The sequence below is a fragment of the Pelodiscus sinensis genome, chromosome 9 (genome assembly GCF_052426305.1).
Source record: "Pelodiscus sinensis isolate ZL-2025 chromosome 9, ASM5242630v1, whole genome shotgun sequence".
Lineage (NCBI taxonomy): Eukaryota > Metazoa > Chordata > Testudines > Trionychidae > Pelodiscus > Pelodiscus sinensis.
The window spans coordinates 22,928,036-22,953,038 of NC_143060.1; the positions used below are offsets into that span (position 1 = coordinate 22,928,036).

The 25,003-nt window shown below is 43.4% G+C and overlaps 2 protein-coding genes across 3 annotated transcripts in view; one reads left to right on the forward strand and one right to left on the reverse strand.

Annotated features, from left to right (window-relative positions):
- The window catches only part of SRSF11 (serine and arginine rich splicing factor 11), a 44,152-nt gene extending 39,450 nt beyond the window's left edge, over positions 1-4,702 (forward strand). Inside the window, exon 13 of the mRNA XM_006120237.5 lies at positions 5-4,702. Within this exon, the coding sequence (XP_006120299.1) occupies positions 5-37 (33 nt within the window). The 3' untranslated portion in view covers positions 38-4,702. The remainder of the gene's footprint in view (positions 1-4) is intronic.
- Positions 4,703-6,791: 2,089 nt separating this feature from the next.
- Positions 6,792-25,003, reverse strand: part of ANKRD13C (ankyrin repeat domain 13C) — a 66,683-nt gene continuing 48,471 nt past the window's right edge. For both annotated transcript variants that reach the window (XM_075936232.2, XM_075936233.2), the window contains exons 10-13: positions 21,941-22,020; positions 14,406-14,504; positions 13,190-13,290; positions 6,792-11,254 (exon numbers count right to left, since the gene is read on the reverse strand). In XM_075936232.2, the coding sequence (XP_075792347.1) occupies positions 11,124-11,254; positions 13,190-13,290; positions 14,406-14,504; positions 21,941-22,020 (411 nt within the window). In that variant the 3' untranslated portion in view covers positions 6,792-11,123. The remainder of the gene's footprint in view (positions 11,255-13,189; positions 13,291-14,405; positions 14,505-21,940; positions 22,021-25,003) is intronic.

Consider the following 25,003-nt stretch of genomic DNA (forward strand, 5'->3'; position numbering starts at 1 on the left):
CTAGAATGGTGATGGAAGAATAGCAGGAACAGGATAATGAAATGCAAGGGTGTGCATCAGCTGTACAACTCTAAAAGTTAACCTGTTAAAGAAGGTCCTGAAATGACAGAACAGTTCACTGGTTTAAATGAGTAGGTATTGGAGTAAAACTAAAACTAGCACAGACACTTATAATTTTTGAGTCTGAAACATTTAACCAAAATGGTTTTTTAATTGTCATTTTTCCACAGGCATTTTAAAATGAAACTTGCCATTTAGCTATACAGTGTCATTTTTAGAATTTGTAGAAATGTAACTTTTTAAAAAACTGTTCAGTATTTTGTCAATACAGAGAGGTATATGTCAATACAAACAGTTCTCCTAGCCTTTTCTTTCTAGTTGAGTGAAACAAGATGGTAATACTAGCAAACAAGGAGAAAAATATGCATATTGTAATGAAATTACATTTCCTTCATATTTGAATTGCATTTATTTTGCTATCAAGTACAGAACAAAAGAAAACTGCTCCATGGCTTTTATTAAAAATTGGTAGATTATTAACACACTGTTGCATAAGCATTGAATAATGAAGAGTATCCCGTCTTCAGATAATCAAGAAGTGTAGTGGTTCAGACTCGAAAAATACTACACAAGTTTACATTATCTTCAGAAATAGGAGCATTGTGTGTTGGAATTGGTTGTGTAAATATATAGTATGAATATAACTAAAGGTGCCTGAAGACACATTGGAAGTAACTAAAAAAGTTTATAAACTACCATTTACTAAGTCACATTATTTCACCAGTAGAATGAATTAATTGCTTAATGCTTCTACCTATTACAAAATTGAATGCAGATGTCCTAGTTCAGAAGTCAGCATGTATTAAATTCATTTTTTTTCCACCAGCAGACAACTTTGGGATCATTTAATAAATGCTGATTACACTGAGGTTAATTTAGATCAGACCTTAATGTGTGAAGTGGGGTGGTATTTGCTTCAGCAACTGGAGAACAAATATAAATGAGATGTGGCCTAGTAACCTTTTAATGAGCTCTCTGCATTCTGAGATACACTAAGTCTACAGTTGATGGCTACTGCTGATTTTTGCAGCAGTTTCATATAGAAAACAAAAACAGATTTAATTAACTACTAAAATGAAATCAGTTTAGTGTTCATTGTGTATGGCTCTGGTTTTTTTCCAAGGTCTTGGCATTTGCTGCAGAATCTTAAGTTGTCATTTTTAGAATATTGTCTCTTATGGTTGTGCAAAGGACCAATACTAAATGATTATTTTAGCTCCCTGAGCCTGTAGTGGTAGCTCTGCCACATGTAAAATGCAACCACTCCTTTTGATGGGGTGTCAGCTTTGAAGATGGAGAAATGCTAACATTCCTTATTTTAGCAAAATCAGTCAATTACTGTGCTTATGTTGGTGTGGAAATGTACATTCTTCAGCTATATGTCCATATGGAGGTTCTATTGTAGGCATTACAGGCCTCCATAATTTCCTTAGTCCTGTTCAGAGCAGCTTCTTGGGTCTCCATATGGATCCATACCACCTTGCCTTCAGTGCCACTCAGTTCTTTCTTTACTATCTGCAGCTTGAAATGAAGCAACTGCTTGTCTGTTGATTCACAGCTTCCTCCCTTTCTTTGTATTCCATTCATTATTTTTTCCTTATTTCTTTAGTGTTACATGGCTGTGTTTAAAGGGGGTTATTGCCTCCCCTTCACTCCACTACCAGTCTGATTTTTTTTTTATGCCAAACATCCTGGGTTCAAGCTGTTAACAGACCTGCCACAGGTTTTTTTAATTGCAGTGCTGGGAATTCAAGCCATTTTCCGTAGTTCAGAGTCACCTATATCCTATCAGTGTGTAATCTCTGCATAGAATCTAAAGGCAGGTTTGAGAGAGACAGAGGCTAGACTGAAGCTCCTTTTAATTGAGCACTCATTAGCCTTGGTGTATGTGTGTGTGGGGGGTCCATTTTCCCTCTGTGGACATCAACCTTACATTTCTGGACTGTACTGGTGGCAGCACCAGCTTCAGAGGCTAGGACTTCAAAGAAGCATTTTTCTCCTTCCACTCTAACCCCTCACATCCCTCAAAGGATGCATGTAAGACTCCATCTGAACCTGGTACCAAGCCACTAGGTACAGCACAAGAAACAGCATGTGGAAAAGTCTTAATAGAAGTATCTTCCTTATTACCAACTGACCTTTCCAAGCACTAAGGTAAGATCATGCACAGGCCCCCTGTGCACACAGTTGGTAGCCTATTATCTCACTTACCAGGTCTTCAGGATCAGAGAAGTCTTTATCTGCAAGTTTTCTCAGTATACGCTTACTATCTTGGCAATGTTAGGCCCAGTATCAACTCAGTCTACTGCACAACATAGCTCTCCAGCACCCTCCAGATTTCTTTCCAACAACCTTTTTAAACCAGAGGCATTCGTCTCTTGTGGCTATTGTCCTTTACCAGAAACCCTTCCCTGGTATTGTGTAGCACCCATGGCTGATGCTATTTCCTTCAGCCCAGAGGTTCAGATTTAAAAATCTGAAGGCCTCAATAGAGGGCCTTTTTCTTTATCTTGCCACTGCATCCCACTCAGCCAGTATTCTGAAGGTGTTCTTTTGGACCCTACCAGACATCCTGGACCCAGAGCTTATGATCATTTCAGGGAAAAAAGTATGGTTCCACCCAGAAAGAAATCCCAGTACTTGCTAATACCACCACATCATTTGTAGGCCGCCACAGCTAAACATTGGCATTTGGTACTCTAGTGCTTTATGTACCTCAGTTCCAGAAGCAGTCCCTACCTCTTGGAGGGGAAACTCATTCCATCAGCTAAGTCCTTTTCATTCAGTAATGCCCCCTCTCCCCAACCTTGCACCATGATTTAAAGGCTTTCAAAGACCTCATGAAACCTCTGGCAGAATCCTTCCAGATCTCATTAGATGAAGTCTAGGACTCAACACTCCTTGGTGGAAATAAATTATTACCCTTCAGGAAAAAAATGAACTAATAAGTAAGGCTCTTATTACCTGCTCATAGTCTAGTAAATAACTGCCACTATCCAGCTCACCTGTCAGCAGGCAAATAAAAAGTAATATTCCACGGAAGAAAAAGGAACATTTCTCACCTCTTTTCCATTTCCTGGTTGGTACATGTGGCTAATGAAGGGTAGAGGTAGGCCTATTCCACACCCTCTCCTTATGATAATAGAGTCTAAAAGTTAAATCTTGTAGCATAGCAAAAGCTACATGTCAGCAGCTCTCCTATTTTGTGTGGTAAACTACCAAGCCCTGTTGTCAAAATAACTTCAACACACATTACCAGTTCACTCATTTTATTAAACATCTGCCCTAAGACCAGATGGAACAACTGGGGCTCACTAGTTCAGAGAGTCTATTGACAGCTAGAAACTACCTCCAAGCTTCCATACAGGTCAGAGAGAGGTTCTAGATCCCTAGCCAAAGCCATAGTACTATGAATGGCTTCTGTCTTCAGGTCTCCCAAGAGAAGTGCAGATTATGGTTGAATTTCTGGCTCCTTTAAAGGAATCAGCTCTTCAACTCTAATAGGAACTCCACACTACATACTGTGAAGGATTTGAGAGCTACCTTTAGTCACTGTGAATCTGCATTTCTGCAACAAAAAATGGTTTGATAAGTCTGAATGTAAGTGCAATCTAGTTCGTTACAATCTATCCTGCAACTAGCTTTGAAACCTTTCTACTTTTAGAGGGAAGTGATCTATTCCTGCAAATATAGGACTACTGCTTTCTACAGCTACATTTATACCTCCCTCAGAAACAGTTTGGTATCTTGGTTATGGATGCTAAATTGCAGTTATCTGAGTAATTGTGTAGTTGATGATACAAACTCTATTGACTACATGGTTAGTTAAGGACCACGCTGCAGAGCTGCAGCAGGGGTAGTTCCAGGTGCTGGCTTGAGCCTGGGACTGAGCAGTCCTGACTCATGCTGGCTCCGGAAACCACCTGCGCTACAGCTCTGCATTTTCAATGTAGTGAGTGCCTCTGGGCTCTTGCTGCATTTAAAATACAGAGTGTCAGTGTCCTGGTCCAGTGAGAACCAGGACAGCTTGGTCCTGGCTTGCACTGAGTCCAGCAGCCCTTCTCTGTTGGAGCCCTGCTCCTTGCTGGGGCCCTTGTGTACAGAGGCTGCTGCCAGAGCAGCCTTTGCCCATGGCATGCCTTGGCCTGCTGCAGAAAGAGGCTGCTTCACAGCAGCCTCCCCTATCCCTCCCTCACACCTCGGCTCCCCGATAGACAGGTGGCACAGAAAAAACGGTGCTGGGAGCAACTGGCTTTTGAGCCAGCTAGGGAAGAGGGGGAAACTGGTGTAACTGCATGTGAACCAATGAGCCCATTGGTTAACCATATAAATGGTTTCACTTTCACATCCCTAAACTCAAACCTGGTGGCTACGTCTACACTGGCCCCTTTTCCGGAAGGGGCATGTAAATTTCACCAGTCGTCGTAGGGAAATCCGCGGGGGATTTAAATATCCCCCGCGGCATTTAAATAAAAATGTCCGCCGCTTTTTTCCGGCTTTTAGAAAAGCCGGAAAAGAGCGTCTACAGTGGCCCTGATCCTCCGGAAAAAGTGCCCTTTTCCAGAGGGTCTTATTCCTACTTCAAAGAAGTAGGAATAGATGCACACCTATGCACTCACTTAGGCTACATCTAGACTACATGCCTCTGGCAACAGAGGCATGTAGATGAGGCTACCAGACATAGGAAAATGAAGCGGTGATTTAAATAATCACCGCTTCATTTAAGTTTACATGGCTGCCACGCTGAGCCGATCAGCTGTTTGTCGGCTCAGCGCGGTAGTCTGGACGCGTGGGTTTTGACATCAAAGGCATTTGTGGACCATCCAGGTAAACCTCATTCCAGGAGGCATACCTGGGTGGTCCACAAATGCCTTTGATGTCGACACCCGCGCGTCCAGACTACCGCGCTGAGCCGACAAACAGCTGATCGGCTCAGCGCGGCAGCCATGTAAATTTAAATGAAGCGGTGATTATTTAAATCACCGCTTCATTTTCCTATGTCTGGTAGCCTCATCTACATGCCTCTGTTGCCAGAGGCATGTAGTCTAGACGTAGCCTAAGTTAGTGCATAGGTGTGCATCTATCCTATGGTAGAGCACTCATATGGACAAAAACCAAGTACTTTTTAAATCAACAAAGTAATGTCTTCCCTGCTTCTTACCCACCCCAAAAAATCCTTTCTATTCCTGTCCACAAATAGGAACTGAAGAAGAGATGCATCCTCCCTATAGTGCCATTGCATTGAGTAAAGAACAGCCTTCTGAGCAAAAGGAAATATAGTAGTAAATGTGTACACTGATTCCTCTTGATAGTTCCGCAAAACATTCCAATTAAAGTGTAACACCTTCGCAATCCTTATCAGGATAGCATGGGGATTGTATTTCAGTAGCTGCTCCTTGTAGTTAAGATACTGCACATCAGCTTAAGAAAATGGTGTAAAAATATTGATTTTTTTTTTTACATCCATGTGTATATATAATTTGTTTATATTAAGTAATATAAAACCTGCACTAGTAACAACCTTTATTAAGTCAAGCTGTTCTCTGCATGCCTGAGAATTCTGACTAGCATGGATTGAATTTTCCACTGGAATGTCAGAAAATGACATTTCCCAGAAAATAAAACTTAGAACATCCTGATTTTAGCAGTTTTGTTTTGGTGGGGAAAAAAGTCTGTTTCAAACTCTTCAAACGAAACACTTGGTGTTGTGGGGGATTGTTTCCATTCAGATTCAGAACAAAACCAAACATTTGCAAGAGTTCCTACACAGCTCAATTCTGAATTAAATATTTTTTACAAACAGGAACTGACGTGCAACTGACAGTTCCCACATTCTCAGGAAGATAAGATCTAGCCTCAACTTGTTCTGCCCCCCTAAGAATCAGTTTGTGTTGTGGTGAAACATTGTAGATGGATCACCAGTTATTAAAAATGAATATTACAGATAGCTCTCTTGCCTGTTGGCTATTTACTAACCTTGTAGTAACTAGTAAAATCAGATGAAGGTCCAACTTGAAGAATTTCAGGACTTTATTGTTGCTCTTTTCACAATTTTATTAAATGTCTTAACTAACATTCCAGCATTTTATTGTAGTATTTGACGGGTAAAGGGTAGTCTTGGGTCCTGCTTTTGATGTGCAAAGACTTGTAAATTGCCTGCTCAGTATGTGAGGTTACATCTTTACTCCTTTTAAGATATTAAAGGATTTAGCCATCCTGTCTCCAAAATGTTGTCAGCTTCAAATATCTGTAAAGTTTTAAGCACTGTTACTAAACATAGTTTTCCTCAGGCACTGTCATCATTCCACTCCACATTCTAGGAAGAAACTCAAAATTTTAATGTGGGTTTTAGAGAGACCCATTGATAAGCTCCATTTTGTTTAAGGCAAAAATATCAAAAAAGGATGGACATCAGAGTCTATGTTCTTCTCCCTCCTCCCTCTTTTGCTGATCCGTTTTAAATTATTTGTTCACTAAAAATGACTGGAAGTGACTGCATATGTCTGTCTAGCCTCTTAAAAAAAATGAAATAGATACCCAAAATGATGAGTTTTGTTAGTTAGGCAATGGTTTTACAGGCTACCTGCTAGACTTCACTTTCCATTAATCTACCGTTGCTTAAGGTCAGTGGCTTGGACGTGAATTAATTTTAAGTAGCCGCTGATCCTGTTAACAGACATCAAGTGGGACATAAGTGTTGAAATTAATAAATGTGTTCTTAGGATCAGAACCTTATTTGAGAAGACAGCTTTATTCTGAATAAGATTTAGTAACAATAGTGTCCACGTAAGATAGGAAGGAATAGTGTTACTGAAAACTTCATATTTTATTTAAAAATTGACCAATAAAACATCCTTTATAGAATGAGTTGAACTCCAGCCTTTCCTCAACTCAATCTTTGCTCAAACATGTACAAAGTGCCCACAATGTACATATGTAAAGTACTGTACAGAGTTAAAGTTTTCACATGTTCAGTTTCAGAATCAAACAGAATCTTTTGGTCTTTATTCTGTTATTCTAACAGATGATACAACCTAAACATTACTATTAGTGAAGGTGAGTTAACACAGACCACACAAAAAGTAAAATGCAAAAAAAAGTGACCCTAAGTTTCCATGATTATTAAAATTGTCTAAATAAAAGAAAATTACTCTGCAGCATTTCAGGAGATTTGTTTAAATGTAATTATCCTTGCATGAGTTAAAAAAAATAAAAAATATTTAAAACAGTTGCTTTGAATATACTACTAACCTTGGGTTTTCAGCAAAATATCAAATGGTTGTGTTACAAAACTGATAAATATTTATGTCCAGAACTGCAGTTATTAAACTGTTTACAGTCACTGGAAAAGCAGCTACTTAGAAAGAAAATAATGCATTCCCTTAGTCACAAATTATTTTGGAAGACCAGGAAAACTGAGTTTGGTTACGGAACAATTATAGGACTTTGTTTGCAAATATTTCCTGTTTCAGCTTTTGAGAATCAATGGCTGTTTGAAATACTTGATTTACAATATTAAAATCACTAATAAGAAAGTCAGGTCCAACAGCTAACTTTTTAAAAGGTACATAACATTTAGGCTGTTCCTTCAATAATTTTGCTCTCCTGAGATTCCTTATCTCTACCAAGTGAGAAATCTTGAAATTTAAAAAAAAAACTGGACATCAGACAATGACACAGCATTATTCATCACATGCATCCCTAAATCTTGAGTGTTTTAGAATGTGCATGATTGTGGAAGAGTAACATTTTTGGTTTATTTCCCACAGCAGCACTAAGCTATGGTTGATACACAAATAAGGTAACTTCCAGAAATGTTGTACAAGTTTAACTTCTCTAGTCTGGCATCCTTGGAACTTCGACCACTGCCAGATCAGAGAATTTTCTTAACTACCGGAGGTTAGTATTGTCTAGCGGTATTACCAACACTTCCACTGCTTCCTGGACTCTTAAGATATTTAGGGGTAAATTAGAGCTCACCTGCACAGAGCTAGTCTGGTGAGTATAAACAAACTATGGGACCATGGGAAACTTAGCTACACCCCATGAAAAGTGGACATCTGCCAAACTAAAGTCATGCTGGCCCACAGATGTTGCCAGACTAGAGACATTCAATCAGTACTTTAAATAATCAGCTGCCTTTCACATTTCAATGCATCTTCTTGTTACAAGTCCCTTTATATGCATATGTACATTTTTTTTAAATAATTAAATGACATGTTCATTGTTATGCTGAAGTAAGGACTCTTATGCATTCTGTAAAAAATACTGTGGTTGTACACACTCACTAGAGGGGATACTTATCCTTTATTACATGGCACGAGGGTGACAGGGAAACAAAGAAAGCTATGCAAGCTTCCTGCTATACACAACAGATGTTGGTCTTCAACACTGATCTTTTGTACACACATACCCTCATTTGCTAAGACTTAGCCTTCTGCATATTATTTAAGAAGCACTCTAGAAGGTACACATTTCATCTAGTTGTGTTTTGAAATTCGTCAGTGGGAATGTAGAGCCAGATTATAGTCTCCCCAAAGGATCTGACAAGGAATTGAGTGCCAATTCTTTCAGTTTGACTGAGGCCATAGTGGAATCTAAAACGGTTCTAAAACATAAGCTAGTTACAATCAAATGACTACCTCAGAAGAGGTTTTAATGAATGTAAGGCTTGACCCAAAGCCTACTGCTGACACCAGGAGTGTTTCCATATACTGCATGTTAAATCTGACAATTCATTAGAGGAAATTATAATCCTCTCTTCAGAACTCACTTACCGCAGGTGGACTGTACCCTTTGTCTCAAGGTTTAATTAAAAATAAAACTCCCCGCCCCTCCAATCCAGTTATATTGCCTTTAATATAAGACATGCCGCTTCTAGCATTTCTTATGGTTGCAGCATTTCTTATATAGGCTGGTGGGTTGGTTAATTTCTTTTTCATTCAAAGCACTAGTTCCTTGCTTGTAATAAGGAAGATTAAACCATCTATTGATGTATCAAACATCCCAATTTGTCTTTACTGAAATTGCCAACAGCGAAGTACTTTATTAGATTAAAAAATACAAATATTGTAGGAACAGGTTTAGGGCTTGTCACTCATGCTGGACTGGCAGCACTGGATACTAAAGTCCTCTCACTATTTATCCTTAGAACACTTATAACTGGGGGCATTATAAGTTCCTACAACAGGCCCTACTACTGAAGCTTAACGTTGACCTGCAGAGCTAACAAGTTAATTCCGTCTACTAGTCTCATTTACTGCTATGGATTTTAGCTGGTGCCAAGGGAGGATGCAAGGTAGGTACCAATTCACAGTCAGTGTAAAACCTGAGAGACATTACCTAGAAGAAGTCATTTCTAAATGTTCAACATCTGAGATACTAGGTACTTTGGGAATAACTGCAACTATTTTACAATTCACTAGTGCTTTTTCTTTTCATTCAGAAATGGCCAAGTTCTTTCTAGCATATCAGTCACCAGAATCTGCAATGTAAATAGGCAACTGTTAACTTTACATATTGGAATGAAGCAACCATCCTTATTTCCTACTGTCAGTCCATTGCTATTGAGGCAAGGGATACAACTCATCCATAAACAATGGATATAGTACTTCTCTGTGGCAGCCTCTTTGACTCCATCTATATAAAATCCAAAGCCCTTTGAAATAATTTTACTTTAACCATTTTCCAATAAAATCAGTGGCTGTCAAGTCTGCTTTTATTTAATCATCCATCTAATTAATAGGTTACCTTTACTATGCATTGACAGTTCCTTCTAGATATTCAAGTTTAATATTTACTGTATTGGTGTCTAGAAAATGAAGTTTAACTAGGGTGCACACAATTTTGAAAATTTACATTTCTGTACACTTGCACCACAGCAATTAAAGCTGAATCTCATACAAGCAATTAGCACTAACAGCAAGCGAGACACATTCTTTCTAGCAAAACAAAGCTAGATTCCCTTCAGATTTAGGACAGTGGAATGAGTAAGTTAAAGAAGCCAATTCCTGGCAAGTGGAAGAAGTTGAAATTACAACCCAAGTATTAGAAAAGTGTACATTTTTCCACTGAGAGTCCTATTCAATGTGCCCTACAATTATACTAGGTTTTCAAGAAATGTTTTTCACTTAACTTTTCTAATGTCTTGAGATTGTGTCTTAATATGTTCCTGTGTGCAGCAAATATAGGGCAAGTCTCAACCAAAAGTAAAACACCACACGTGATTCAATTCCTCCATAGATCAATTTCCAAGCATGCTAATCAAACCATATCATGAACAGCAAGGATTTTTAAACCACCACAAGGGGAAATATTTGCAAATTCTTTGAAAATAAAATTAGTAAACAGCTTGCAATGAAAAAATTAACAGTTCAGATAAAAAAATGAATAGCACCACAATGGATTGCACTAAGGTGCTAAAGGAGGTACCTTATTCCCTGCAGAGTGAATGCTCTTTCTGAAGTGTATTGCAATGTGTAAATGCAATTGTGTAATGGTTACCATTTGGTTCATTCATCTACAGAAAATGCATTCCTTCTAATATACGTTCAACTAACATTCAAATTACTGAACTATACATAATGTTACATAGTTTACAGTTTATGAAAACAGCTTGAAAGAATATTATACGGTCACCTTGTTAAGGTGGGATGTTTTAAAGGTCTAATATCCAGGTAAGACATTTCAGTTTTTGCGCGAATGGTCCAAGAGTGCTTTTTGTATCACCAAGAACAAATGTAAAAAAATTTATAAACAAATGACAGTCCTCACAGCTGCTAAAGTCTCCTTAAAGTTGCTGAGGTGTCAAACTATCACACTCGCAGCACTGTATGTATAAAATATAAATGACATCAGGAAACTTGCAAGTCAGGTACTAGATTAGATGCCCATTATAGTGAATTTCAGTACATAAGTTGTGTGTGTTCCCTTTTCTTCTGGATCATTTAAAAAAGATTTATCCTTTCCATTTTGAACCACTTCTATAATTGTATTTGTGGGCTATCTGCATCCACTTGCTTTCACTGTGGTGTGCTGGTATTGTCATTAACCTTCCAGTTAAATTAGAGATCAGGGAAACGGCTGGGATCCTCCTTGTAGTCATCAGGAATAGTGAAGATGGATTCGTCAAACTCATCGTAGCGAAACTCCTGAAATGTCACCGTGGCCGTGATGGTAGGAAATACAGGTATGTCTGGAAGGAGCACAATGGCCCCGTGAAAAACGCAGAGAAAGGGTTAAACAGTTATTACATAACAATTGGCTTAATAAACTGTATCATACTCTTGTGATTGGGGACAGGGATTTAAAATCCTGATTAACCAGAAAACCAGCTACATGCTAGGCCAATTTAATATTTAACCAGTCAGTCCAGTAAGCAGGATCCCTGGTGGAGGACAGCTCCAACCTGGCTGGAGCAGCGCCCAGCTCGCAGGGCTTCCACTACCAGCCTCATGCAGAACTGGTTCCTGGCCTCCAGCACCAGGACTGCCACTGCCTGCTCCTGGCACCGGTTAACCAGTTTCCCTTTCACTGTGTCTAGTTCTAGGTTTTTGAATTTTGAAATATTTCAAACACATTACTGATCTGTCTACACATGAAAATGAACAAGTGTGTGAAGTGAAAGCAGATTAGTTTAATCTACTGTTTTCTCAGGAATAGTTAATTTGAAATATTGTACTCTTAACTGCAGAATAAACACATCCCACACAGGAATAGCTACTCCCTGTGTAGAAAAGACCTGAATGATTTGCAAACCTCAAGGGTCAGATTACAAATTCTAAATGCTTTGAATAAACACCTGAATTTACTAAAGGAGTAAAATTGTACTAGAAATCTAGGCTCTTGCAATATTCAGTACTTCAGGTTCTGGTTCCTGATGGACAAAATGAGTGCACAAGTGGCAAAATGGTTAAATAAAATTACAAACATTTTCATACATCAAGATGGCTCACTTCAAATTCCAGGCAAATTAGTTTGGATTAAAATGAACCCAAATAGTATTTAAAAGTTATGGTCAATATCCCACAAGAAGTTCCCACTAAATACTGTGGGATCATGCAATTTATAACAAACCACCATGGACTGAAGAAGCAGTTTATCGTTGGATCTCTGCTGCTTTTTGTGACCGGGGTGGGTTTGTCTCTCTGTCTTGTTTTGCTACAGTAATCTGAATCTGTCCACACTAATTAGCAAATATGTTTTATCCATCTATTGGCAGGAACTGAGACAGAGATGTAAAACCTGTTTAACTGGTAAACCAATTAAAAGGGGGAAGTGAGCAGCCCCCAGACTGAAGTAGCCCCTGCCTACGGAGTGCCTGGGCCCACCACAGACAGAGGCTGCTCCAATCCTAGAGCAGCCACTATCTGCAACAGGCCCTACAAGGCTGGAGCAGCCCCCTTCCAACAGCAGGGAGCTACTCCAGCCTCCACCAGTTAACCCGGAACCAGTAATCATCACCCCTTAAGAGTGATTCTTCCTTTAAAACTTTCACATCTCTAGTGTGAACATGCATTTCTCTCAGGTGATTTACAGCAATCACAAGGTGCAATAAATAGTAAATGTGGATGATATTCTGAATTATTCACAAAGAAAGAAAATCAGCCAGATGAAGATGTAGCATTAGGGACCCTGGCAATAGTCCTGATTGGAATGTTCACAGAATTAACATTATCAAAAGCGTATTCCTTTACTTATGGCCAAGATCATTCCTTAATTCAAACAGTCCGCGGTTTCCCCGGGTGCCACCACACAATGTAGTCATTATTTCAGAATGAGCCCCAGTACTAGGAAAGGGTGATAGTTTTATAATCTGGAGCTTCCATTGTTCACTCAAGCCTCTATAGTGAATAGTAAAGCAAGTGACTTCTTCATTGCTGATTTCTCAACCTCTCTCACCCATATTCCTCAGTCTTTCACTAACCTAATGGGATTCTGTTTCTTCCATTCACTAAGACCTGGACTATATTCCTCTTAAGGCTGTGGCAGTCCACTGTAGTAGAGAATGAACTTTCCTGACAATCAAAAATGCATGACACTAGTTTAGTCATTTCAATTAACACTCTCCTGCCCCAGCTTCTTGGAAATGGGAGGGTCACCTTAGTAGAAACTGAAAGTGTTATCTTACCTAGCTTTACAGGAAAGCCTGGTGGAAGCTTCATCTGAACAAATTCTCTAAGTTTGTTAAAGTGCTTGAAGGGTGCAATTACTTCTAAAACATTCAATAATCTGAAAAGGAAAGTGTATTTTCATTAGAAGCTCTTAACTTTTACCAGATTAATTTCTTCCACATTTTTTACACTGATGCAACAGATAACGAATAAAGTTAAAAGACTGAAAATTAGAGTACTAATACATCCCTCCCATACCTGTGATGAGAGAGCAGTGCTGCTTTGATTTAGTTACAATTTTAAAGTCCAATTTCCAATCAACTTTTGTTTCTACCCTTTTTGAAAAATGAGAAACTGAACCTTAAAATCATGCTGCCAATTACTATTTTTCCCTTCTCGCTGAAGCTGTAGAGTGAGAAAGGAGGAAACAGCCTATCCAAAGTAAGGACCCATCTGGTAAAGGTAATTTACAGACATGGGGTGTGTCTATACTACATCACTCTTTCGACAGAGGATTGTAAATTAGGCACTTTGAAATGGCAAATGAAGCTGGGATTTGAATTTCCTGTGCTTCATTTGCACTTTTGAAAAAGCACTATTTTGAAAGTAAAACCTCAGTATAGATGCAGTTCTTTCTAAAAGGAAAGGCTTTTTCGAAAGATCCTGTAAACCTCAAAAAATGAGGTTTACAAGCTCTTTCGGAAAAGGCTCCTATTTTCGAAAGAACCGCGTCTAAACTGCGGTTTTACTTTAGAAATAGCGCTTTTCCGAAAGCGTGCCATGACGCAATTATGCAAATGAAGCACGGGAAATTCAAATCCCGGCTTCATTTGCCATTTCAAAGTGCCTAATTTACATCCCTCTGTTGAAAGAGGGATGTAGTATAGACACACCTTGGGTTTCATCTCCTTAATATTTTCCCATAATCACTGATCATTACTACTTTATACAACTGTCTTGTTTTGGAAGAGCTAACTCATTCCACTGTGGATTTCTAAGTGAAAGTCTGAGAAAAGGAGTAATGCTGCCGCCGCCAGTATAAACCATTTGTATTTTTCCTTATCCAAGAGTCAGTAAAGAAGTTAAAGACATTAAAGGAGAAAGTCAAGAAAATAAATATGCACACACTAGAGTGGATTATATGTCTGCATCCACATCTCAAAGAACAGTTACAACACAGGTAAGTAACTTAATTTCTCCACATATGAAGCTTTACAGACAATTCTGACTTACGATTCAATTCCCAAGGGAAATTCCTGGCTCATGGCTATTGTAGCTTTAAATGTTTTCTTGCTTTCTTTGCAGACCAACTCTCTACCCAGGTGAGGAGCTCTTTAAACAAACAAAAAAGTTAAAAACACTCCAGTGAGACATTTGCTTTTATGAAAGATAAAAGTCAAACCTAAAAAAAGAGTTAAGACACACAAAAAATTACGTTTAAGAGAATTAATTTGAAATAAAAGCTATACTTAACAGAGAAAAAGAAATGGAGTCATGTTTATGTAGCTTAGCATTAGGTCTAGGGAACTCACAGAAAAGAAATAAAAATTAAGGAGCGGACATATGAAAAAAAAGATTAAAACAGCACAATCCTATCCATATTTAGCTAACTGAAAACTATGGAGGAATCTATGAAAACCAACCAAGATGGAATAGGAAACTGTTTAGCGTTGTCCATGGGAGTACAAGAAATACCACAATGAACTTGGGACAGGAAGAGTTTAGACTGAATGTTAAATTCCTGCTATGAAAGCCATCAGACTGGAATGGATAATGAAAATTCTTCTACTGTAGTCAATATAAAGATAGAATGGACGAAACACTGAAGAACACAACAGAGGACACAATTTTGTAATGGAGCAGGATATAAAACAATTTTTTTATCTTTTTATTCACTGGAAATACAGACTGGACACTCATATTCTCTCAGATATTTGTATTGTCAAATGCGTAGTTTATATATAGAATAAGCAAAAAATTAACGTTTAATCTCTCTCATTCCTCATATTAATAGATGAGCTTGTGTGTAATTACTCATATCCCTCCTTATATACTTACTTTTGTCAGCTCCCATATGTAGGTCAGTTAATACATTTTAGAAAACCTCAAGATGCCATGTCTTAAGTAATCACATTTTGTAAACCTTGCTCTATACATCTCCTTCCCTCCTTTTTTATTACCCTCACTCTACTTCTTGTAACTTCTTTATATATATTGAGAGGTCTTTGGAACAAGGAAAACTATTTTTACCAAAATGCTGATCTTACCCAATGTACACAGCAGTATACAAGTAATTGGCAACAAGTAGTTAACTTTGGTGTTAGATGAAGATAGAACAGTTACTTACCTTGTAACCGTTGTTCTTCAAGATGTGTTGCTCATGTCTATTCCACGTGGGTGTATGCACGCAGCATGCAGATGTTGTCAGAAATTTTTCCCCTAGCAATATCCGTCGGGCCAGCAGAGGAGCCCCCTGGAGTGGCACCACTATACCAGCCAATATATACCCCTGCTGGGCCCTCCACTCCATTGGTTCCTTTTTACCAGATCACTCCAAAAAAGGGAAGGCAGGTGGGATTTGGAATAGACATGAGCAACACATCTCGAAGAACAACAGCTACAAAGTAAGTAACCGTTTCTTCGAGTGATTGCTCATGTCCATTCCGTGTAGGTGACTCCAAAGCAGAAACCCTAGGAGCCAGGGTCGGAGTTCTAACCTTCCACTGAATGGAGGACAGCATCCTCCCTTGTCCGATGTGTCAGCACGTAGTGATTGGCAAAGGTGTGAACAGAAGACCATGTGGTGGCCCTGCAGATATCCAGGATCAGGACCCGAGCCACAAAAGCTGCTATTAGGCCTGAGCTCTAGAAGAGTGGGCCGTGATGGAAGAAGCTGGAACCCCAGCCAGCCCATAGCACTCCCTAATACAGGCTGTGATCCAGGAAAAGATCCTTTGTGCTGGCCTTTCAGCCATTCCACAATAGCAACAAAGAGCTGAGGTGACCTGCAGAAGGGCTTCATTCTCTCTAAATACAAGGCTAAAGCCCTCCTGACATCCAACATATGTAACGCCTGTTCCTTACCCGATATGTAGGGCTTGGGGTAAAAAACAGGTAGCAAAATGTGCTGCGACTCATGAAAGTTGGACACCACCTTCTGCAGGAAGGCAGGGTGGGAGCACAACCTGACTTTGTCCTTGAAGAAAACCGTATATGGGGGAACCGAAGTAAGAGCTCTCAGCTCGGACACACGCCTGGCCGACTTGATGGCCACCAAGAGGGATACCTTTAGGACAGGTGCAATAACGAGCACGTTGCCAGGGGTTCAAAGGGATGTCCCATAAGTTTAGACTGCACCAAGTTGAAATCACACTGGGGAAAAGGTTGCCAGATGTGCAGGTAAAGCCTGTCCAGGCCCTTTAGACATCTGTTCATCATCCAGTCCGCGAAAAGGGTCTTACCCCGGCACCCACATGGAAAGCAGAGATAACAATCAAGGAGGAGGAGAACCCCATGTAACCTAAGATCCAAAAGATAGTCCAGGACCAGGGGGACTGGGGCATTTATAGCTGAAATTCCCCTCTGTGTAGTCCAAAATTTGAACCGCTTTCACTTGGCTAAATATGTAGCCCTGGTGGAGGTTTCCTACTGTCCAACAGCACCTTCTGCATGTGAGCTGAACACTGAAGCTCTGCCACCAGCAGCCACGGAGCTTCCACACTGTGAAGTCAGGGAGCGCAGGTCCAGATGTCGAAGCCTGCTGCAGTAGTGTGAGATTAGGTCCAGAACCAGTGGGACAGCTATTGGCTTCTCGCATGACAGGCTCAGGAGGGTCAAGAACCAGTGCTGCCTGGGCCATGATGGGGGCGATGAGGATCAGGGACGCCCCAAATTCCCACACCCACAGGAGCACCCTGTGGACTAACAGGAACAGCAGGAACATGGAGAACAGACCCCACGGCCCAGGGGGTGACTAGTACATCTCCCCGAGATCCCCACCCAGCTCCACGAGGGAGCCGAACTTCTGGCACTTTCTGTTCTGTTGTGTGGCAAACAGGTCCAGAAGAGGAAAGCCCCACTTGTGGGAAGATCCATCCCCTCTGAGGGACCACTCATGGCCGGAGAAGGATCTGCTTAGCCGATCCGCCAGATCGTTCTGGTAGCCCGGGAGATAGGAGGCCACTAGATGAATGTCCGTCCCAATGCAGAGATCCCACAGGTGAAGGGCTTCTCAACAAAGGTGATGAGAATGGGCCCTGTCCTGCCTGTTGATATATGAGACCACCAACGTATTGTCAGACAGGATGAATACTGACTTGCCCAAGCTGAAGGAGGAAAGCCACACAGGCAAGGTGGACGGCCCGTAACTCCCTGACATTGATGTGCAGGGAGAGATTGTCCCTGGTCTACATACCTTTTGTCTAATGCATCCATCCCTAGCTGGAGGGTCAGGAAAGGCCTGGCGAACGGTACTCAGGCACAGACCTCCTCTTCCCAGGACCACCCTTCCAGGGAGTGAAAGACCTCGGAGGAAACCGTCACCACTCTCTCCCATGGGTGAAAGGATGGGTTGAGTCCGTGCGAGCCACATATGCAGTGGGAGCATGCGGAGCCTGGCATGTTGGGTGATGTATGTGCATGCATCCATTAGACCTAGAAGCTGCATACAAGTTCTGGCCATGGTTATCAGGAATGTCTGCATGTCCCAAACAGCCGGCCTGATCACCAGGAAGCGGGACTTAGGGAGGGAGGCCCTTGCTGATGTGGAGTCCAGATTGGCAACTACAAATGCTATCACTGGAGTGGGCACCAAAAAGTCGACTTGGACACATTCAGGAGCACTCCCAGAAGGGGTCCTGGGCCAAGGCGATGTGGTCCCCCACTTTGTTTGTGGGGCACCTCGCAAGAGCCAGACATCCAGATAGGGAAACACCTGGACTCCTCAGAGCAGCGGCTACTATGATGATACACTTTGTGAAGAAGCCCCACAGGTCCGTAGAAATCCCAAAGGGGAGGGCCATAAACTGGTAGTGGTCTCTGCCCACCATAAAACAGGGGAACCGACGGGTGGTGTGCAATGGAAATGTGAAAATAGGCATTTTTTAGAGCAAGAGCAGTGTACCAGAGCTAGGAACAGAATGATGAATGCAAGAGTCACCATCTTGAATTTGGTTTTGATGATGAAGGCATTGAGGTCCCTGAGGTCCAGGATGGGATGGAACCCTTGGCTTTGGGTACCAGGAAATACTGGGAGAAGAAGCCCTTGCCCAAGACCCTGGGGGGAACTGGCTCTACAGCCCCCAGGGTGAGGAGCTGAAGGACCTCCTCCCGAAGAAGCAGCTCATTAGAGGGGTCCCTGAAGAGGGACGGGGTAGGGGGATGGGAAGGAGAAGCAGAATGGATGGAGAGGACATGGCTTCTAGGACCCACCATTTCTAGGACCCAGCAGTCTGAGGTAAGACTCCCAGGCCCGGCAGAAAGGGAACAGGCGATCCTAGAAAGGGAGGGACGAGTCTGGTGAGCTATCCTCAGGCATACACTCAAAGCCTTTGACAGGGCCCTGAGGACTTGCTAGGCGGCCCGTGTCCCTGATTCTGGGGTGGCCGGGGACAGCGCCTGTCATTCCTTCCATTACTGTTCCTACTGCAGCGATGGGAGAAGTCAAGGCATGCACCCTGCTGGAAAGGCTTACGGAGTTGCTGCTCAAGAAAGATCACCGTTGGGTAGCTGGGGTGCGAATGCCCAATGACTTTAATGTGGCCCGGGTATCCTTGAGACCATGCAGACATTGGTCTGTCTGCTCAGAGAACAGAGACAGGCCCTCGAAGGGGAGGTCCTCAATCATATTTTAGAGCTCCAGGGGCACTTCTGACCCTTGCAACCAGGAGCAACAGCATAACATCAACCCCGTCACCATGGCATATGCAGCCGAATCGGCTGCGTTGAGAGCAACTTGGAGCGCAGCCCTGGAAATCGCTCTGCGCTCTTCCAAGAGAGCTCTAAACTCAGGCCGAGAATCCCTGGGGAGCAGTTTGGTAAACTTGTCCATGGAGGCCCAGGTGTTGCAGGCATAGTGGAACAGCAGAACCTGCTGGTTCGCTATGCGAAATCAGACTCCTCTGGACATGTAGGCCTTCCTTCCTAACAGGCCCGTCTTTTTGGCAATCCTGTTCTTAGGGGTGGTGTCCGGCTGGCCTTGCCTCTCCCTCTGGTTCACCACCTGGACAACCAGCAACCCTGGCAGTGAATGAGAGAAAAGGTACTCGCTCCCTTAGTGAGAAATGAAATACCGCCACTCAGACTTTTTGTCCGTTGATGGAACAGTGGCCGGGGTTTGCCAGAGGGACTCGGAGATTTTGGCCACCATTTTATTGATAGGGATGGCCACTCTAGTGGGGGTGTCAGATTGCAGGATGACGACAGTAGGGTCCTCCGATATCCTCTCAGCCTGGACCCCCAGGCTTTGGGTCAGTTGGCAAAGGAGGAGGTCCTGGTGTGCCCTCGAGTCCATGGAGCGGAAAAGTGTCGCCCAAGGCCTCATTCGAAGAAAAAGATGAGGACCCCTTCAGGCCTGTCTTCACACGGACTGCAGCCTGCAAAGGGGCTTGAGAGGCACCGATGAGGGCACTGTAGTTGGCTGGACCCCAAGGCCCTCGGTCTCTGAGGGATGTGAGGAGATCTGGCCTGGCAGGAGCAACAGCCCTGATGTAGGGGACCGAGTGAATGGGATTGCTGAAGGAGATGCCTTGGACCTAGAGAAAACTGACTCTGGTCTAAAAGGGCCCACACGCTGGCTCTGGTGGTAGGCCCCTGGGGTCCAAAACGGTCACTGAGATGGAGCTGGTGCCAGTGGGGCCCATGACTACTGCATCCCTTGTACCAGGACTGGCTGTGTCCATTAGGGCTGTTGCTGACGGGCAGAGGTACTACGGTGCTGTGATCAATGATGGGAATAGGACCAGTGCCGAGACCAGAATCTGGTTCCCCTGGACAACCATGTGGACTCCGTTTCTAGTCGACAGAGTACTCCCAAGACCGACCAGGATGGAGCGGAGGCAGATGCAGCTGGCAATGCTGCTATTGGGGCGTGCCTGACCATCGACTCTGGCTTGCCTCGGTGCCGATGAGGGGGAGGAGGAGAAGGAAGAGCCTGGTGCACTCTGGCAAGGCTGGAGGTCGCGGCAGCCAGTGCCGCACTCTGTGCCGCTTGAGACCCTTGTCTCAGTGTTGGGTCTAGTGCCGAGGAAAGGGCTGGGGTTGAAGTTGCTACCGGTGCCGTGGCAGCATTTTCTCGGTTCCAGAGTACTGGGTGCCCTAACCTCCCATTAGTGCCGACTGGGTTCCAAATCCCTGGCTGAGGCTGGAGCCAAAGTAGAAGACAGGGACAGTTCAATTAAGTCCCTAGTAGCCTCAAAGGCCTCTGGAGTCAAGTGCTCTAGGAAGTCTCCCAATGGACTTAGGTCCCCTGTGGACTAGGTCATTTGCCCAACCTAGGTCCAGGCTCGGTGGTGCCACATACCCCACGTGAGGGCACAGGGAGGGCATGTGCCGTGGAGGTGACCTGCCCCTGCTGAGCCTCCTCTTTTTCTGAAGCACCGGGGACCGGTAGCAATGCTGGGTTCTGCGCAGTGCTGGTGAGGCACACGAATGGCTTCATGCCGCCCTCACCGAGGCCAGTGCGCTCTAGGTGTCAGTCGCAAAGCTGCTTCCATTAGGATGATCTTGAAGTGCGACTCTCTCTCCCACTTTGTGCATGGCTTGAACACCTTACAGATTTTACAGGCCTCAGACAAGTGGGCCTTACCCAAGCACTTAAGGCAGGCAGAGTTTGGATTGCCACAGGCCAAAGGGCTCTGGCACCTCTCACAGGGCGTGAAACCTTGCAGCCCGAAGACATGTCCTGCTGCACGCACTGGGCGCACGGAGCAGGAACTGCCATGAGTCCCTTAGCTCAGGAAACACCACTTAAACGGAGAAAAAACTGATAAGAACCATAACTATGATACTAGAACAAAGAACTTTAACACTAGGTAACTGCGAAAGGGCGCTAGCTAAGCAAGAACAGAAGCACAGTCCAACGACCGTCATGGGTGGTTAGAAGGAACTGAAGGGGAGGAGGGCTAGCAGGGGTATATACTGGGGGTACAGTGCTGCCACTCCAAGGGGCTCCCCTGCTGACCCGACAGGTACTGCTAAGGGAAAACTTTCTGACAACGTGTGCACACTGTGTGCACACACCTACATGGAATGGTCATCAGCAATCACTCGAAGAAGAATGCATCTTACACAAAATATGGCTGCTACTAAGTTTCACACATTGTTTCAGAAAGTGCATGCTTATGGATGTAAAATATCTTGTGACTAAACTCATTATTATTACATCATGCCTAAAGTGAAAGCAAAGGTCTGTTTGGTGCTAGCAATTCATTTGAACTACACCTTAAGCATACATGTACACAGAAAGCTTTACCGAAATATATTAAACACAGAACTTAACCTTTTAAGTATTGGCTTCAGATATTAAGTAGTCCACAAGTTTACAAAATATTGCTATATTTTAATTATAGTGGCAGATTATATTGTCAAATTATTTATATAGTTATATCCTCCCTAGCCCTTTTTTCAATCAAGCCAGCCTGGTGAAAAGTGTGTTTTACACATAAAAGACAAGAAAAAACACAGAAGCTATGGCAATGTAAAAACAAGCTAAAAAAGGAAATACCTACAATTAAGAATTCCTTGTCTTCAAAAGAAATTGACAGACTTACTTTCCATTTTCAGCAGATATGTATTCTTCCCACGTAATTGTGTTGGGTGGAGGTGGAGTGAGGGACTGTCGTCTGACAGGCTGTTAAGGAAAACCAAGCAATCACTATTTCTAAAACTACATTATTGCATGGTAGTACATTGTTCCAAAGATAAAACTGCACTTTGCAATCTATAAAATAGGGATGTAAAAGGTTAACCAGAGGGCTGATCGGGGGATGGGAGGGCAAAGCAGCCTGCCCTCCCCCTGCCATTGAAGAGCCCAGCCAGTTGCAGCAGCCCAGCCTTCTTTTCTCCCCTTTCCCTGCCTGCTGTGGCCTGGCAGGACTAGAGCCAGCCAGAGCAGCAGCCACCCACCCCTCACGCTGCATTGGGACCCTGGCTGGTTGGAGCAGCAGACCCTCCACATCCCTCCCGCCCTCCCTCTGTGGAAGGCCAGGCTGAAGAAGCCTCCCACATGCAGCGGTCTGGCCAGACTCACCCACACTGTTAACCAGTTAAAAAAAAAAATCACAATTATATCTTCACTGGTTAGCTTTTTTAATGGATATTTGCAATCTTACTATAAAATGCATAAGTTCAAACAATATGAAGCTAGCCAACTTCAACAGTTTCACCAAATATTTCCATCTCCTGCTCTTCCTTCCCATGGTTTTTAACTTGGCATGTGGACACTTGGAAGTCTGCTACTTTAATTCCGCAATAGTCATGAACAACAGGATAATAAGTAACAGGAAATAGATTGATGGAAATCATGGCTAATGTCTGCTACAAATAACATCTTCATACTGACTTATCATACGCACCCTTTTCTCTTTAAAATAAAAGAAACTTTCCTTTAAACTAGATATTTGGACAAAGATATTGTAAGTAGGGCTGCCAATTGACATGCGTTAACGCCTGCGATTAACGCAGTCCAGGATTAACACGTTAGATTTTTAACACGTTAATTGATGGTGTTAATGCAGCGCTATCCCTTTGAAGTGCACCTGCAGCGCTTCAAAAGGGGCAGCACAACCTGGACTCCACTGCCCCTTTGAAACATGTAGAGGCAGCTGACCCCAGGTTCGAGGGAAGTGCCGCACGGAGCCCGGAATCAGCTGGGCGGCAGTCAGCTGACCCTGGGCTCCATGGCTGCCCCTTTGAAACACGTGTGGAGGCGCCATTTTAAAAGGACAGCTGCTGTGGAGCCTGGGGTCAGCTGGGGACTCCCAGCTGATCCTGGACTCCCCGTGGCAAGAGAAACTAGGGTCAGCTAGGGACTCCATTTCAAAGGGGCAGCTGCGGAGCCCAGGGTCAGTTGCATACTCCCCAGCTGATCCTGGGCTCCACAGCTGCCCCTTTGAAACACCACCTTTGGGTTTCAAAGCGACAGCGCTGCACAGCTGTGCGGTGCTGCCACTTTGAAGTACCCCTAACTACCACCACCCTTGCTGCTTCTGTGTGATAGATGCAGCAAAGGGGGTTGGGGGGAGAGAATTGACTAGTCCACTAGTTGGCTAGTCTTTAACTTCCCTACTGGGGGATCAGCTCCAGCTCATGTGCTGCCCCTTTGAGGTGCCAGGATGGCGTTTCCAAGGGGCAGCACAATGCAGAGCCCAGGATCAGCTGGGCACTCTATCTGATCCGGGGCTCTGCCTTGCGCTGTCCCTTGGAAATGCTGCCCTGCACTTCAAATGGGTAGTGCTACATGGAGCCCAGGGTCAGCTGGGGAATCTAGCTGATCCCGGTCTCTATGCAGTGCTACCCCATTGAAAGACTGCTGCAGCATTTCAAAGGGAAGGCGCACGTGATTAATTACTTGACAGCCCTAATTGTAAGGTATTCCTAAGAATACTATAAAGTTTAATTTTCCTGCAGCTCCTTGCACTTCAGCAGACTTCAAAGTTCCCACATAAGGTCTTGCCAAGGATTAAGCCACCTTATTTGATGGTACTCAAAGAATTTGAACTAAAACAGGACAATTCTTGAAGATTTACAAAGACAGTAAAAATCTCACACCAATCTGGAAATCTTCCCACTGATGCAACGTTTACACCCAGGATGGTTTATGAGACTGGCTTATGTCATTACTGCCCAGAACACAACAGGCAACAACACTGAACACAACAGAAGCATGACAAGATTTATTCTGAGGACTAAAAAAAGCTTCAAGCATAATAAGGAAGGTGACTGGAAGGGAAATGATTGTGAAAAGAAAGTCCAGGATAAAACAAATTTCCCATCTCAGAGAAAATGTATTTATTACTGTCCAAATTCCAATGAGTATTCCTGAGATGCCAGTTTCCCATTCTAGCTTGGCTTACTGAGACTATGGTACTGCCCAAAATCTGCTAGGCGGTTTCCAAACAGAAAAATTCCTGCTCCAAACAGCCTGCAATCCAAAAGAGTGCATTCTTAGGTGTATTACAGTGTTTTTCAAAGTGTGGTCAACCATCTTGCAGGTGAGCTGTGGGCTTGGGGCTCACCCACCTCGCAGCGGGGAGTTTGCATTGGTGTTCCAGCCCTGTGACCCCCCCCCCCCCCACAAGGTTGGAGTGCCAGCTCAGGCTTCCCTCAGAGGAGGAGGGGGGAAGCGAGTCTTGCAGATGGATCCGGCTTGCGGGGGAAGGAAGCAGCTCTGCATGCTACAGCTCCATCTCCCACTAGCTGAGGGAATGGCAGCGCAGGAAACCACTAGCCTGGAGGCTTTTCCCACTACTCTCATTGGCTGTAATCATGGTCAATGGGAGCTGTGGGGAGGAGGGGGGAGAAGAGGCAGTGTCTGGGAGCAATGGGAGGCACACAGCCAGGACATCCCCTATCCCCCTTATGCCCAGATCCTACACCATCAGCTCCCTTTAACACACACTCCCGCTGAGACACCCCCCCACACATTCTGCACCCCACCTCCCACTCTGAACTACCACCCCCTCCTGCACCTATTTTGTCATGATAGTTGGTTGGCTGGTAGTCTGCAGAAAGGTCTGTGCTGAGCAGGGTGGGATGTGGGCCAAAAAGTGAGAGAACCAGTGGTGTATTACTATAGCAAATTCATTATAATGGTTCTTTTATTCCTAATCATT